The sequence below is a fragment of the Peromyscus californicus genome, unplaced genomic scaffold (assembly GCF_007827085.1).
Source record: "Peromyscus californicus insignis strain IS unplaced genomic scaffold, ASM782708v3 Scaffold_10__1_contigs__length_136768540, whole genome shotgun sequence".
Taxonomy (NCBI): Eukaryota; Metazoa; Chordata; class Mammalia; order Rodentia; family Cricetidae; genus Peromyscus; species Peromyscus californicus.
Genome location: NW_026294391.1, coordinates 29,724,367 through 29,738,726, shown reverse-complemented (window position 1 = coordinate 29,738,726; position 14,360 = coordinate 29,724,367). Strand labels below are relative to the sequence as shown.

Genomic DNA, 14,360 nt, shown 5'->3' with positions numbered 1-14,360 from the left:
ACAGCCAGGACATACATACCCTGGCTACCCCAAGTTCAACAGAGATTGCACTAAAGCTGGAATGTAACGGGGAGAAACTGGCAAGAAGTTCTTCTTCCTCAATGGCACACTCTATCCATTCTCACACAAGACCTGTGGGGAGTGGTGATCCCTAAGGAACTCCCGAGGCTCTAAGATCCCTGACTAGCATTTGTGGCTGCGAGGAGCCAAATGGCACCCTCCACACACAATATTGCACACACCTTCATAAAGCTGAAAATACTGGCTTACTACCCTGGCCCAGCCCATTTCCCAGCCCACCCTGAACCCTCCCCTCCCGACTGTCTTGTCTCCCCCCCACCCCCACCCCCCCATGCCAGCATAAATTACAAGGCTGTCTCTTTTAAATCATTCAGATTTGGCATTCGTGAGCGATTTGTTCTGTTATAAGGGTGCCCGTTTGGCCCACTCTTGGCACCCAGCTGTTCAGAATAGGAAGGCCCCTCTGTGGCACTCCTGGTCACAGAGGACACGTGCCATCCAGGATCCATCTGACCTGGCAGCTGAAGGGCTGGCCTGCCCTTTGGTGTAGGCTCCTGCCGGATGTTGCTGCTCCCACCAGAAGCCTGGCTCAGGGGGTGAATCCGAATTTCTGAGAAGGAATTTTTGGTTTGTTGAGCTGTTAAGGGCTGGAAACGAGGATCTGAAGAAGCCGGGTGATTGGTGGATGAAGAGAGATGCAACAGCTTGCGAAGGGATTTTAGTGGTTGGCTCTGAAAAAAAGATTAAGGTGCAGACAAGATTTCATTTAGAGTAAGCGAGGGAGCTGTGAGGACATGGAGCTCAGGTTCAAGATAAGATAACTAAACAGAGCTGGGAAGGGAGAACATGTGGCTGGAGGGGCAAGTCCAGCTCTACCTGGTCTCTGGGTTTCCTCAAACAAGATTTTAGTCACTGCCTTTGAAATGAAGGTCTAGAAATCAAGAGAAAATAACTAGAGTCACTCAAAGGTAGCACATGAAAGTCAGGGCTCCTTTGATCTGGCTGCATCCTGTCTTTACCCAGAAAGGAGAAGCAATAAGAGATATGCCTCTCCTTTTTCAGAAGACTTCCCAAATAAGTCTTCCATTTATAGTTCACCGGTGTTAGGATTAATCTTAATTGTCAACTGACTGGATTTAGAATCCCTGTGGAAATACACCTCTGGGTGTGTCTGTGAAGGTGTTTCCAAAGAGATTTAACTAAGGTGGGAAGATCCACCCAGAATGTGGGTGGCACCATCCCATGGGCTGGTGGCCTTGATTGAATAAAAGGAGAAAGTAGGCAGAACACTGGTATTCATGACTCTTTTTTCCTGACTGTGGATACAATGTGACCTGCTGTCATGCCTTCCCCACTGTGATGGACTGTACCCTCAACCTATGAAGGTATTTTGTCACAGCAATGGAAAAAGTAATTAATACAAACTTGATAGAACTTGGGCATATAACCATATTTAGCTGCAAGAGAAGCTGGGAAAATGCAGTGTTTCAGGTAGCTTGAAACGAGTTAAAAATAGCACTTCTTTCTTATTTGTTTAATGTTCCTTTTCTCTTGATACTACATCTTTACATTCTATGCTGTACTTTTACTTTTTCATTTCCATCTTTTTGAGGTGGGAATGGGTATAGTTTGGACACTAAAAATACAAAGCATTTATTTCAACTGCTCACAGAAAAACTGGCTAATGGACTTCCTGCCTGCAGAATGGCTGCTGGTCAAAGGCTCTACAGGGTACAGCACTGTGGAGGGCTACTGGTGTGAAAGTAGAAGGCCAGGTCTTAGATGAGACCAGCCCCTCACTGGCCAACTATTTTCAGGTAAGTCCTAAGCCTTAAGTTTCTCAATTGTGAAAGGCAACTCTTTCTCCTTTTCTTCTACCTTTAGCACGAGGTGCAGGAGAGTCACTACCAGAAAAGGCATAGAAAGCCAGGTATGGTAGCATATGATTGCAATCCCAGATAGATACTTGGGAAGGTGAGAGAAGAGAATCACAAGTTTGAGGACAGTTTGAGTAACTTCTCAAGATTCTCTGAAAAACAAAACAAAACAAACAAACAAAAAACACCACACACACACACACACACACACACACACACACACACACACACATAAACAAACCAACCAACTTGCTGTTGAAGCACCTCTAGCTAGTAAACCTCAGAGTACTTTTATCCTGAGTGCCACGGTAGTATAAGCCACATGCATTTTAGCTATCAGTCAACTTTGAATAACACTGATGATCTCTAGGAAAACTGCAAGATTTAAAGAAACAGGGTGCTAACAACCAAGGTAAATGAATTGAGAATCAACTCAAGGAGAAACAGCTTCTAGAGATGCACCCTCCAAGAATCCTCCAATGTTTTTCCAAGAAAGCTGTGAGGTCCCCACAGGAGGTGGCAGAATATTCTACACGCCAGAGATACTCAAAAGGGCTCTTTCTCTACAATCATCTCTTTTATGTTGCCCAGGGTAGCCTCCAACTCTTGATCCTCTTTGCTCTATGCCTTTATGTAGCTCAGGCTGGCCTGGATCTCTGTACACAGCCCAGGATACTCCCAAACTGTTCATACTCCTGTCTCCAACTCCCAAGTGCTGAGACTACGGTGTGTGGCAGCATCCCTGACTACTTTTTCTTTTTTATTAAAAGGATGAAATGAGTCTCTCCTAGTGAATTTTATAAACTTATCAAACAATCATAATAATCCAGAATCAGCTGGAGATGTGAAGTTCTCAGTTTGAATAATTTTTTTTGAACAAAAAATTAGGATATCTGACTCTCTATGCCCCCTTAACTGTCAGAATAGACCATGCTCTAAGTAAAAGACATAAATGGCCAGGCAAAGAGAATGGCAGTTCTGGGGAACTTCTGTTACAGCTCCAAGTAACAGACTACAGTGAAACATGTCAGATCTATAACCCTACAGGTGGAATGGGAAGCCAGTAGGACTGTTAGTTCCAGGACAGTCTGAGTTACACAGCAAACTGCAGGCCAACCTGGACTAACAGCTGAAATGTTTTCTTAAGAATGAAAGAATAGAACACAAAGCCTATAAAAAGTAGAGCCTCTGCTTCTAAATACCTCAAGTTTGGGTAAAATAAACATGGTAGATTATGTCATCATGTTTATTACAGAATATTGAAGGGATCCAATACTGAAACATTTCTAATTAGAATAACTGTTTAAAATTGATACATTAGTTATTTGAAAAAACATTAAAGTTCCCCATTATGGCAAGGAATTATAATCCTATGTTACTATGTAATATGTAATTCCTAATATAAGTGTTTGGGTGTCTTTATAGAAAAACAGTTTGGATTTCAGAAGTTAAACTATTCTTTCAAGAATGCTTCTAGTATCTGGTTTTCAAGGCCCAACTTATATGCTAGCATCTTTAAGGTTAATCCTCTCATGACCTCGGTTTATCATCCCCAATAATTCATAACATACCTTACTTTTTACTAAGATCTTCATGAATCTTTGTCTCCTGAGCTGCAGCCTATTTGTGGGCTAGGACTATTTCTTCTTCATCTCTCTACATTGCCCCACTGCCCTCCACAGCTAGAGAAAGGATAGTGGGAACTAGCTGTGCCCAGTGGGAAAGGAACCACTGACAGGATTCATCCTGACTTCTAAAATGCATCAAGGCTACTCATTAGGGTCTATTTGGGGGAGGCTATAATTTTTCTTCTTTGCCCTCCCATCCCAGGACACACCGTAGCATGAAAATCGGTAAGCAGAACTCACCTGGGTCTGTAGATCTGAGAGCTTCTCAGGTCGCCACTCCTTTGGTCTGCTGCTTGCAGTGCTAGAAGAATGAATGGCTTTCTGTAAAGTCAGAAGGTCGGGACCATCAGTATTGGGTACCTAGAGGGAAAGATGGAGAAGGACTCAACAAGCATACCAATAACCCTAATTAAGATATACAACAACACCCAAGAGGAGACCCAAACCGAAAAGTAAATTGAACTAAACCAAAATTCAAAAGAGGGAGGAAAAAACCAAAAAGACCCAGTAAGTAAACCAAAATTCTCCAAATGTCCATGATGCAAGTGGTGCTAGTTAAGTTCTGCTGCCTTCTTAATAATTTTCCCTGCATTAGGAAAAATTGGCAGATGTCATGCAGCTTGGTTAAAACCTTATCCCTTAAAGCATTCCCATGCTGTTAGTTTCAGTAAGCTGTAAGAGAGAGCAGTTAAAGTGGACTGGACCAGGAACTGCTGTTGTATCCTCATTCCATACTGTAGTTAGGTTATGAACCAGTTCAATAAAAAAAATGTTCATGCTGGGAATATGATGCAAACTCTGCATTTGATGTTGTCAAACAAGTCTAGGGGGCTTTCAGGGAGAGAGAAGTGGGGAGGTATGGTTTGAATCATAGCCCCAAACTGCCCAGTAAATCTGGGTCTGGCATTGTACACTCAGAAAGTGCTAGAAATTTATGCCACAAATTCCGAATGAATGCAATTGGTCTATTCAATGACTTTGGTGGACAAAGGAGTGTTGTGGCAAATGCCAAACAAAAGCCATGGCTTTACACCTAGTGACCAGCAAAAGCTAGAGGCAGGGAAGGAAAGAGCAAGTTATCAACTAGTACAAGCTGCTTTTTTCATGGAGCCTGCTAGCGCAAATAATTTGGTCAGTTTGAACTTGGTTTCAAAGAAACAACTGCCAACCCAATGGTAAGAAAGCTCGTGTGGTGAGCCAACAGCAAAGACACTTGCTGACTGTAAATGTTAATCAGATTCTTTACAGGAATTAAAGGACTTCATGGAGGCTGTCGGCCAACAACTGGCTAATCAGTTCATTCAAACCAGCCTTACTAGTTTGTTTAGTAGGCTTAAATGCTTTGGCATCTTTAACTGATGCAGAAAACCCAGACTAGATATAGATATATAATAGATATCAAATATATGTATTATATATATCCATATATCCCAGTGAATTTATGGAACTGGCTCAGGCACTTAACTAGCACAAAGAGAATATGACCCCATGAAAATAAGACATGCTGATGTCATCAGTAAAACAAGTTTACTGGAGCAGTTTTCAGGGCTACTATATGTAAAAACGGGTACCATGGGTGGAGTGACTACAGGAAGCTTTTTCAAAGAAGAACTATGCTTTAAATGATTCTTTGAATTAAAAAGAGGAAAGAGGGATTTCTTGATGCTTGGATTCTCCCCGTTGGTAGAGTCTGTCTGTAATATAAGATACAAATGAGCTAATTGAAAAAAGAAAAAAAGTAAGTAAAATAAATAGGTGCTTTAGTTGAAACTACTAGCCCTTGGTGGTCCGCAAATGATTAAATATTAACACCCATGGAAAGAATCTCTGTGCTATGCATCTAGAGAGATTACTTGTTATTTTTCAACTGGAAACAATAATGTAAGTTTAGGCAAGCACAAAATTTTCACAGCCTATACCATGGTTTTGAGCAATAGTCCAGGAATGCCTGGAGACCTTTGGGCATCTGCTTATATTATGCTTACTTAAAAATGTATTTATTATAAAAAATAAGACTATTATGAAGAATTGTGTTTAATGAGTTAGTGATGAACTTCAGTCATTTTCTAATTGTTAGGACTTCAGTAACTAAGAGATTCTACCATATGGCTAGGTTATTATACAAGAAAATATACTTGAAGTCATTCTGAACTGCTTGGTCACTTATTTTGAGGCAGTAAATATCACGTGGAAGGGGATTACCACTGTTGTGGGATACTAAGGTTAATTAAGTAGCCGTATTCTACACTGTTAGAAATATATACCTCACTTAAAACATCTGGCACAATTTCGAATTCTGGTTTTCCAGCAAAGAGACAAAAGTTTAATCTTCAGGACTGGTAAGATGGATCAGTGGGGCACTTAGCAACCTGAGTTTGATTCCCAGAACCCACATAAAGGTCAAAAGAGAGAACCAACTCTACAAAATTGTCCTCTGACCTTTATATAATGTGGCTCCTTTGCACCCTCCTCCCCAATATCATGCACACACATACAATAAATCCTTTTAAAAGTTCAAACTTTAAACTGAAGTATCATTTCAAGTTGCAATACTAAATAAGATACAATTACCAAGTTGGCAAAGTCACCATATGCTCTGAGGGCTTATGTAACTCCCTGGATACACAACTGAAGCCAGATTCCCCAAGGCAGTTTCCATCCAGACTTCCTTGAGTCAAAGCAGGCAGCTTTACAACACAGAATTCGTTTGGGCACCTCTTTTCTCTCTTTCGGCTGCCTCGATTGTCAGAGAACAAAAATGGATAGCAATGCAGTCGGATCATCTTCTCAGTGGTGTGGGTATGAAGGCGTCCGGGTCAATGTCTGCGTTTTCCTGCGTTAATGACACTAACCCTGTATAGGACTTTAACTTGGACTGCCAAGAAGGTCAGCAGGGAGCTCTCAGAGACCTTTCACAGGGGAAGCCAGTTTTACTCCTTACCTCTCATTGGGTGACTTTGGACAGGTCACCTCTTGCCTGGCTCAGCTCCTATACTAGTAAACTAGATTTAGGATACACCTGAATTTAGGATGAGTGGCATCAGATTTCAATTTCTTGGAATCTTATGTAAAAGTTCCAATGCCTTCAATGTTTTGGTTTGCTCAACTTAGTTTTCTTGTTACTAACCTTTGGAAAGTAAAAGCAAGTTCCCCTTAGTTACAATTGAATGCTCATTCAAAGGAAGCAGAGTTAATTTAATGCTAGGCCTCAGTGCTTGAGGTCTGGCATTCTGTATGTAGTGCTCTTTGAAAATCTGACTCTATAGACTCCAAAGCCCTTACGGTGTTTCTTAATTAAAAAATGGAGAGGTTTGGAAAATTTAAGGTATTATGATCTGTGGACAGCTATTCTGCAGTTAGTGTAAATATTTAATAAAAAGTTTAAGTGGAGAGGATGCTAGAGAATAAGAATTTTTCTATTACCCTAATTTATTTAACTATTTAAATATCTAAAATTTGAACCAAATCCTAAATAATCAAGTTAGGCAAGATGTATATACTTTGCTTAGCCACAGTCAGGCAAGGGCTTTAGGTTTAACGTTGGTCTAAGGCAGACAACCATTAAAATCTAAATATATATACAAGACAGCCTCAATTCTTCTATCCTTACTATTTTCTACAACTTAATCGTATCACAGGACTGTAAGCATGTAGTTAACAAAAACTCACAAAATTTACAGCAGTGACCAGGAAAAAGTGTCTGAAGGGTAATGCTTAGGATAGATAATATGTTCTATAGACAATGGGCAGAGTTTAAATGTTTTTAGCACTTAAAACATTTTAAGCATCCTGAAGCAAATTCAAGCCTATTTCTTCATTTCTTTACCCAGTTTCAGCAACAAATGTAGTTGAGTGGCATTTTGATTTGACATTTCAATCTAGGCAAGTTTCAGTAAGAGATATAAGTACCCTTTTCTACCCCCATGAACATTTCAGAAATACCATGTAACCATTAAAACAAAGAGGTAAAACACACACACACACACACACACACACATACACACACACACACACACACCCCTTTCCTTGCTTTAGTAAAATATTGTATTGTTTAGTCCTTACATCTCATTGTGTGACTTTGGACAGGTTACCACTTGCCTGGCTCAGCTCTTCTACTAGTAAGCTAGATTTAGGATATGTATATATACGTATACATACATATCCTAAATGTATACATACACTAAAAAGCTATGGGGAAATACTAAAATCCTAATATTATTTGTGGTAGATTTGGGCAAGATTTAGAATGATGTTTTCTTTTTTCACATTTTTTTTCTATAATGAAATCTGCTGCTGCTGCTGCTGGTGGTGGTTTGAGACATGGTTTTACTATGTAGCTCTGGCTACCCTGAAACTCACTATGCAGACCAGGCTGGTCATGAACTCTCAAGAGATCTGCCTCCTTATGCTTCCTGAATGCTGGGATTAAAGACTTGAAATATCATGCCCCAAGCCCACTCCTGGCTTGAAGTCATTTATTTTGAATGAAATACTTACATTTAACAAGCAAGTGAAAGAATGTTTTACCAAGGTCTAGATGTAAATGGGCCTTAAAAATACTTTTAGGGGATGGAGAGAGCTCAGCTTTTAAGAGGTCTTGGCTGCTCTTCCAGAAGACCTAGCTTTGAGTTCTAGAACCTATTTGGCAGTTCACAAAGGTCTCTAACTTTAATTACAGAGAACCCAATGCCCTCTTCTGGTTTCCATGGGCACCAGGCACACAAATAGTGAACAAACACATATGCAGGCAAAAGGGCCAAACACTTGTAATAAAAACAAACAGACAAACAAAACTTTTAACATCTTTTAAACATCTGAGACAAATCTCCTTACTATGAGTTACATACTTTCCTACTGTTAACTAAAGAAGACATCTTTAGTCACCACTAAGCTATAACTTCTAATTTTCACAATGGCATGAAGGGCCTCAGAAGCACCTACTAATCTTATAGACAAAGTCAATGAAGCTTATGTGAACAGGTCATTCTGGTTAGGCAATTTTCTTCTTAAATGAATGAGAGTAGATCTTGTGTGAAGTAAAGCTGAGACCCAAACCCAAACCATTGAAAATGGCTAACTCAATGTCACTTAGTTGTGAGGGTACCATAACATGAAGGGAAGCAGGTTTCTTTTGTGTGAACTGCCCCTACTGCTCTCCTGGAGGCCTGTTCCTCCTGCCCACTTTCTCTTGTTACTAGCTAGCTGAGCCTTTTTGCTTATGTGGTTCCACACACTGGGGAGTACAGTCAAGTGGAGCTGGCCCATTGTGCAGATGCAGAGCTCCTCGGGTCTCAGGTGCAGCCTGTCTCCAATGCCCTCATAAGTGAAATTCATTTTCTTACTAAAGCAAGCGCTGAAATGTAAGATGAAATTGTTTCTCTGTGACTAGACAGTCCAGAAGTCAGGGAAGGATAAGGGATGATGGTTACTTATGAATTTCACAATTTAGATGTAAACTAAAATCATTTCCTAAGTTTTTGCATATCTTTATGCTCCCAGAGAGAAACAAATCTCACGTCTCCATAGTTTTTACAGGAATCTAAAGTCACATGGATAAGTAGTTTATTGAGAGAGGCTTGAAGCATTTTCTCATCCAAATTAAATTTCTTCTACTCCTTGAGAGTCTGCTGAATCTAGAAAAGGCTTTTGGAAAGGACAGTAGTGTAAGACTTCAGAAAGAGGTAGCTACAACATATTCACATTAAGAAATTAAGTCCATTTGTTCCATGCAGAGTATACAATGTACCCACAGAATAATACAGAAACTGAGGTCATATATAGAAATGAGTCATGTACTTACTGTTTGAGATTTCTTCTTTTTCTTTTTCATTGACCTGAAAAAACCTTGCTTCTCCTTTTCTTTGAGTTGATCAGAATGACTAATATTTTCAGGGCTTTTCCTAAATGAGAAGACATTTTTATCATATGAATCTTTGAATCATTCTCTTGCCACTGTGTGACAAACATAATGAAGGCTGAAAATGTGTGATACCAGATTCAATCAGCCATGAAAAATCAAGCCCACAGGTAAAGGTCCTCTGAAAGGCACAGGAGGAACCAAGTCTAATCAGCATGGGGAATGGCTGTTCTTTAGCACAGGCTTGATCACACTAGCAATTTGAGCATTATTACAAATGGTCTGTAACTGCATTATGGGACCATTTTCCTGGTGTTGTTAGTCTCTGAATTAGAGATTCAGTAAAATGCATGGCTTAGAGAATGCCTCTCTGTAACCCTCCAAAGGAAAGAACAGAAACATTTTCAAAACCTTCAGTTTTTTATTTACCTTTTAAAAACAAGCTCAACAAGTTTATTATTAGTAGCTTGCCAAGTCACTAAAGACAAAAAAATCAATGCTGCTATAGAAACATTATAAACAGAAGCAAAATTTGCCCCAAACTGGAAAATTCCTATTTATTTATTAAACCTTTAATCTATTACACCTAAACAAAAAAAAGTACTCAAGGAAAAAAATGTAGACATAATGAATGCTCTAACACAGTATGTTGGGGGTGGGGGAGAACCCGTCTACCTGAAAATACTGATGTTAAGATTGGTACCACAGATAGCACTAGGTATTTTAATAAAAATAGAAGATATTCAAAATAGGAAGCAAGGCAGGTGTGGTGGCATATGCCTGCAATCCCAGCACTCAGGAGGCTGACATGGAGAGAGTGAGTTGAGGGCCAGTCAGGCTATCTACCAGGACTGACCCTGAAACAAAAACCCACTTTTCAAAAAAAAAAAAATCCTAAAAGAGAAGGAAAAAGAAAAAGGAGAAAAAAAGGGGCAGTGGTAGAGTGGGATGTGTTTGTGTGGAGGCAGAGAACATCCTGGCTTTTGGCTTACACTCTTTAAAAAGCAAATCAACTGGTATTATTCTTGAAAAAAACACCTTTACATATTCCCTAAAAGTAAGAATGGTAGAATCGTTAAAAGTGACAGTTAATTTATATTCATGGTTTCAGAATACCTAACAGTGATGAAGTGATTATAATATCTAAGAAAATATGAGCAAAGCAGCACCCAGCTTATTTTATTAAAATATGTAAGCCAGAAAACTTCTAAATAAACCATTACTGGTTGCATGGCAGAAAACACAATGAAGCTATTAAAAATAAATCACATCTTCAAAGAATATCCACTGACATGAAAGAATATTTAAACTAAAATATTAAGCAAAAATAATGATTTCAAGCTTTCTACATCAGATAAGTCCAACTACATGACAATATAGGTTATACAAATTCACTTTCAATATTATTTGTTTATTTAATTTTTAAAGATGTATTGTTCGAGTGTTTATTCTGTCTGTATGTATGTGTACTACTGTGTGCCTGGAGCCCACAGAGGTCAGAAGAGGGTAGGAGATTCCTTGGAACTGGGGTTATGGATGGTTGTGAGTCACCATTTGCACTGGGAACCAAACCTGGATCCTTTGCAGGGACAATGAGTGCTCTTAACTCCTGAGCCATCCCTTCAGCCCTTAAACGCACTTTTTAAAATGTAGGAAGAAATTACAATAAACATCTTGGCTGGAGATGTGGCTCAGTGGAAGGGCATTTGCACAACATTCACAAGACCCTGGGTTCCATTGCAAGCACTGGGGGACAAAAATAGGCTCGGCCTTATGGCATATACTTGTATTCCTAACTATGACTCAGGTGGGAGCACTTTAGTGCATGTGCTTGAGAACAGTAGGTAACAAAGCGAGATTCCCCCTTCTCAAAAAAGACCCCCCCAAAACCCTTCAAAGCTCTATCTATGTAATAAAATTATTGATATTCTTTTTTAATTTCTGAGAACAAATACATCAACAAAGTGTTATATAGCACAGACTATTTCAGGGTTGGGAACATAGCTCAATTGGTGCTGATGTAGCTCAGTTAGTGGAATGTGCACCTAGCATGCACAAAGCCCTGTTTTTGACCCCAGGACCACAAAAACCAGACATGATGGCACACACCTGTAATCCTGGCACCCAGGAGCACCCCAGGTGTTCTGGAAATCCATTAGAACTTATAATTGTAAGCACCACTAAATAAGTTCCAAGTTCTGAAGCACAAGTTCTGTGATTCAATCCAGCCATACTGTAACAAATTTGGGAACTCAGAACAGTGCATTTATCACTTAGAAAGCTAGAAGCTTTAGATGTGGTTGCATGGGTGCGAATGGGATGATGGAAAGTTACAAGTTCTCTGGATGCAGTTGGTGTGTGGTTGGGGAAAACACTCTCTTCATGAACGCAATCTCAGGGGGCAAACTGGCATCAGGGCAGAATTTTAGTGCTAGCAGGAACGGAAAGAAGGCTGGAGATGCCACTCCTAGGAGGAAGTAGAATTCTCCCTGGGAAGATAAAAGTCTAGCCAGGATGAAGTAGAGAATAATATGCAAGTGAGAGGCTGGAGAAGTCGAGGGGAGGAAGAGGAAGGGGGCAGGAAAACAGTTCAGAACTTGCACTTTGGCATTGCAGAGTTGGTTCTGGGAAAGAGAAGATGGATCAAAGACCATCCCCAGGGTCTTTAAGGCACTGAATAAACTACAGTCCAGGTGGGGCAGGAGAACTGAGTTAAACATTTTCAAACTGAAGCAGACCAAGTGGTAGGACTGAGAGGTAAGCAGGAAAAGATTCTAGGGGCCAAAAGAAAAAGGGAAATACATTACCCTTGAACAAGATGAAAGTTAGGACTGGAGCCTGAGTATGTCTGCATCACAAGGGACAGAAGAAATTAAGCCTGAGCAAAGAAGGGGAGACACAAAGAACAAAGCAGAACTGCACAGAAGCATACACAGAAAACCCAAAGCAAAAAGCCTGAGCGAGGAAGAGAAAGGGAGAGCAGCTATGGGGAACACAGGCACTTGGAAGGCTGTGTGGCACACAAAGGAAGAAAGAGCCTCGCACAAGCAGCACTGAGCCAACTAGGCAAGAGTGTGGCAACTATTGCCCTGTCTGGATTTGGGGCCTCTCTAATTTCACCCAGTACAGTGGGCAGCTTTGGGTGTCACACGAATTTCAGAGATGGGAGCTTTGAGAAGAGTTATGTATCCAGTCACCTAGCTCATCCCCTTGGGTAGTAGCTCTGATCAAAATAGTATGGCTATGGGGTGGAGGGAGGACACACGATGAAGGATGAAAAGGCAGGGTCTTACACAAAACTGTGACTCCTATGTCATCTAGTCCAAGAACTATTCCCATTAAAGGAGTCAAGACAAAGGAGGGAAGTTCAAAGACTCACTGCAATCAAGGAAGGGAGGAATTAAAGTTGATCACCATTTACTGAGCATTGTATTAGGTATTAGAGATAGAGAGAAAGCGATCAAGGAGCTGACCTCTCACTCAAACCGCTCCTAGACTCATGGTGCAGAGCAGAGGGGATGAGACAGCAGGGCCTCTGGACTTCTGTATAATCCCTCTGGGAGCAGCATAGACAGGGAGTGGAAGAGGTGGGGAGCATCGCTCTGTCACTTCCCCTGCCTCATCCCCTCCCCTGGCAGTAACTAAAGTGGTCAGTTCTTGTGGGACACAGGAAAATCAGACAGACTGCCAAGCTATAATGGACACAATATATTCATAACCCTGTAAAAAAAAAACCTGTCATTATTCAAGTGAGCTTCACAGTTCTTTATTTCACCAGCTGGATTTTTAATGAACTTAAAGTATCAATTTTAAACCCAATTTTGATGGCGGTTTTTCTAACCCATTTATATACTTTGTATTTATTTATTTATTTGTTTGTTTGTTTGTTTATAGTAAATGTCATTCATTTTATGAGCATGCACTCTAAATGGATACCTATGATGCAGAGGATTTTCTCAGGTCTGTGAAATGATGAAACGCACCTGCTTTTACCCCATAGCTATTACTCGTGACCCTTCTCCCCTCTGCACACTGTGCTGTTAGCTGCAACCACAACTCATTCTAACGACTTCGGTTCAAACCGCTAAAACTGGGCAGAAGGAGGAATAAATAGCTTCCAAGTGAGGATTGAAGTGTCATCCTATTAGTAAAGATGATGCATCTGGCTGTATTAAGTCTATTTTTCTTGTTCTGAGATATTTTGGCTTATCTCCCATTTCTTAAGTGGGTTCAAGACAACCGAGATGGCCAGAATAACAGCTCTGGGTGTTAAACTACAATATCTATGTATTGTTTTTAAGTATGACATAGTAGCTTGATCATTCCATTGCAGAAAATATGTACACTGTACAAATACTCTCTTCCCAGAAGAAATTTAAAGTGGTACTATCACAGAAAAAGACTGGCCTGAGGTTATGTGATAGTTTAAGAACAGGATTTTACCATGTTTCTCTAATAAGACTCTCTAATAATATGTTATCAAATGCATAGTTCTCTCAGATATAAAGAATACGGCAAACCAAAGAGATCTTAGTGAAGAAAAATAATCAAGATGAGTCAAGCTTAATTAAAGATTAGATCATGTTAGATGTGATGCATAAAGGAGATATGCCATAGAAACATTATCAGAAGGAGTAGGGAGCCAGTTCACAGCTGGGAATTCTGGAACCTTCTTGAACCACATAATAGCAATAATAGAGTAAGGATGACTTGACAACATCTTAGCTAAAGATTAACATCCCATCTGTACTTCTGATTCTTTTCAAAACAATCAATTTTATATACACACACACACACACACACACACACACACACACACACACACACACATCTAAAGTCCTATTCAGACATGTTAGAACACATGGTTATCATACACTAGGCCCTACATTCAAGTCCCTACAACCAAACCAAATCAAACCCCTAAAACACACACACACACACACACACACACACACACACACACACACACACACACAC

General features: G+C 40.1%; 1 protein-coding gene across 3 annotated transcripts in view; it reads right to left on the bottom strand.

Annotated features, from left to right (window-relative positions):
* Positions 1 to 351: 351 nt before the first annotated feature.
* LOC128100726 (cyclin-dependent kinase-like 5) overlaps positions 352 to 14,360 on the bottom strand; it is a 185,249-nt gene continuing 171,240 nt past the window's right edge. For 2 of the 3 annotated variants that reach the window (XM_052723409.1, XM_052723333.1), the window contains 4 exons: positions 9,327 to 9,426; positions 5,098 to 5,220; positions 3,767 to 3,886; positions 352 to 752 (listed from right to left, as the gene is read on the bottom strand). In XM_052723409.1, coding sequence (XP_052579369.1) covers positions 366 to 752; positions 3,767 to 3,886; positions 5,098 to 5,220; positions 9,327 to 9,426 — 730 coding nt within the window. In that variant the 3' untranslated portion in view covers positions 352 to 365. The remainder of the gene's footprint in view (positions 753 to 3,766; positions 3,887 to 5,097; positions 5,221 to 9,326; positions 9,427 to 14,360) is intronic. The other variant, XM_052723487.1, reaches the window with a different exon arrangement.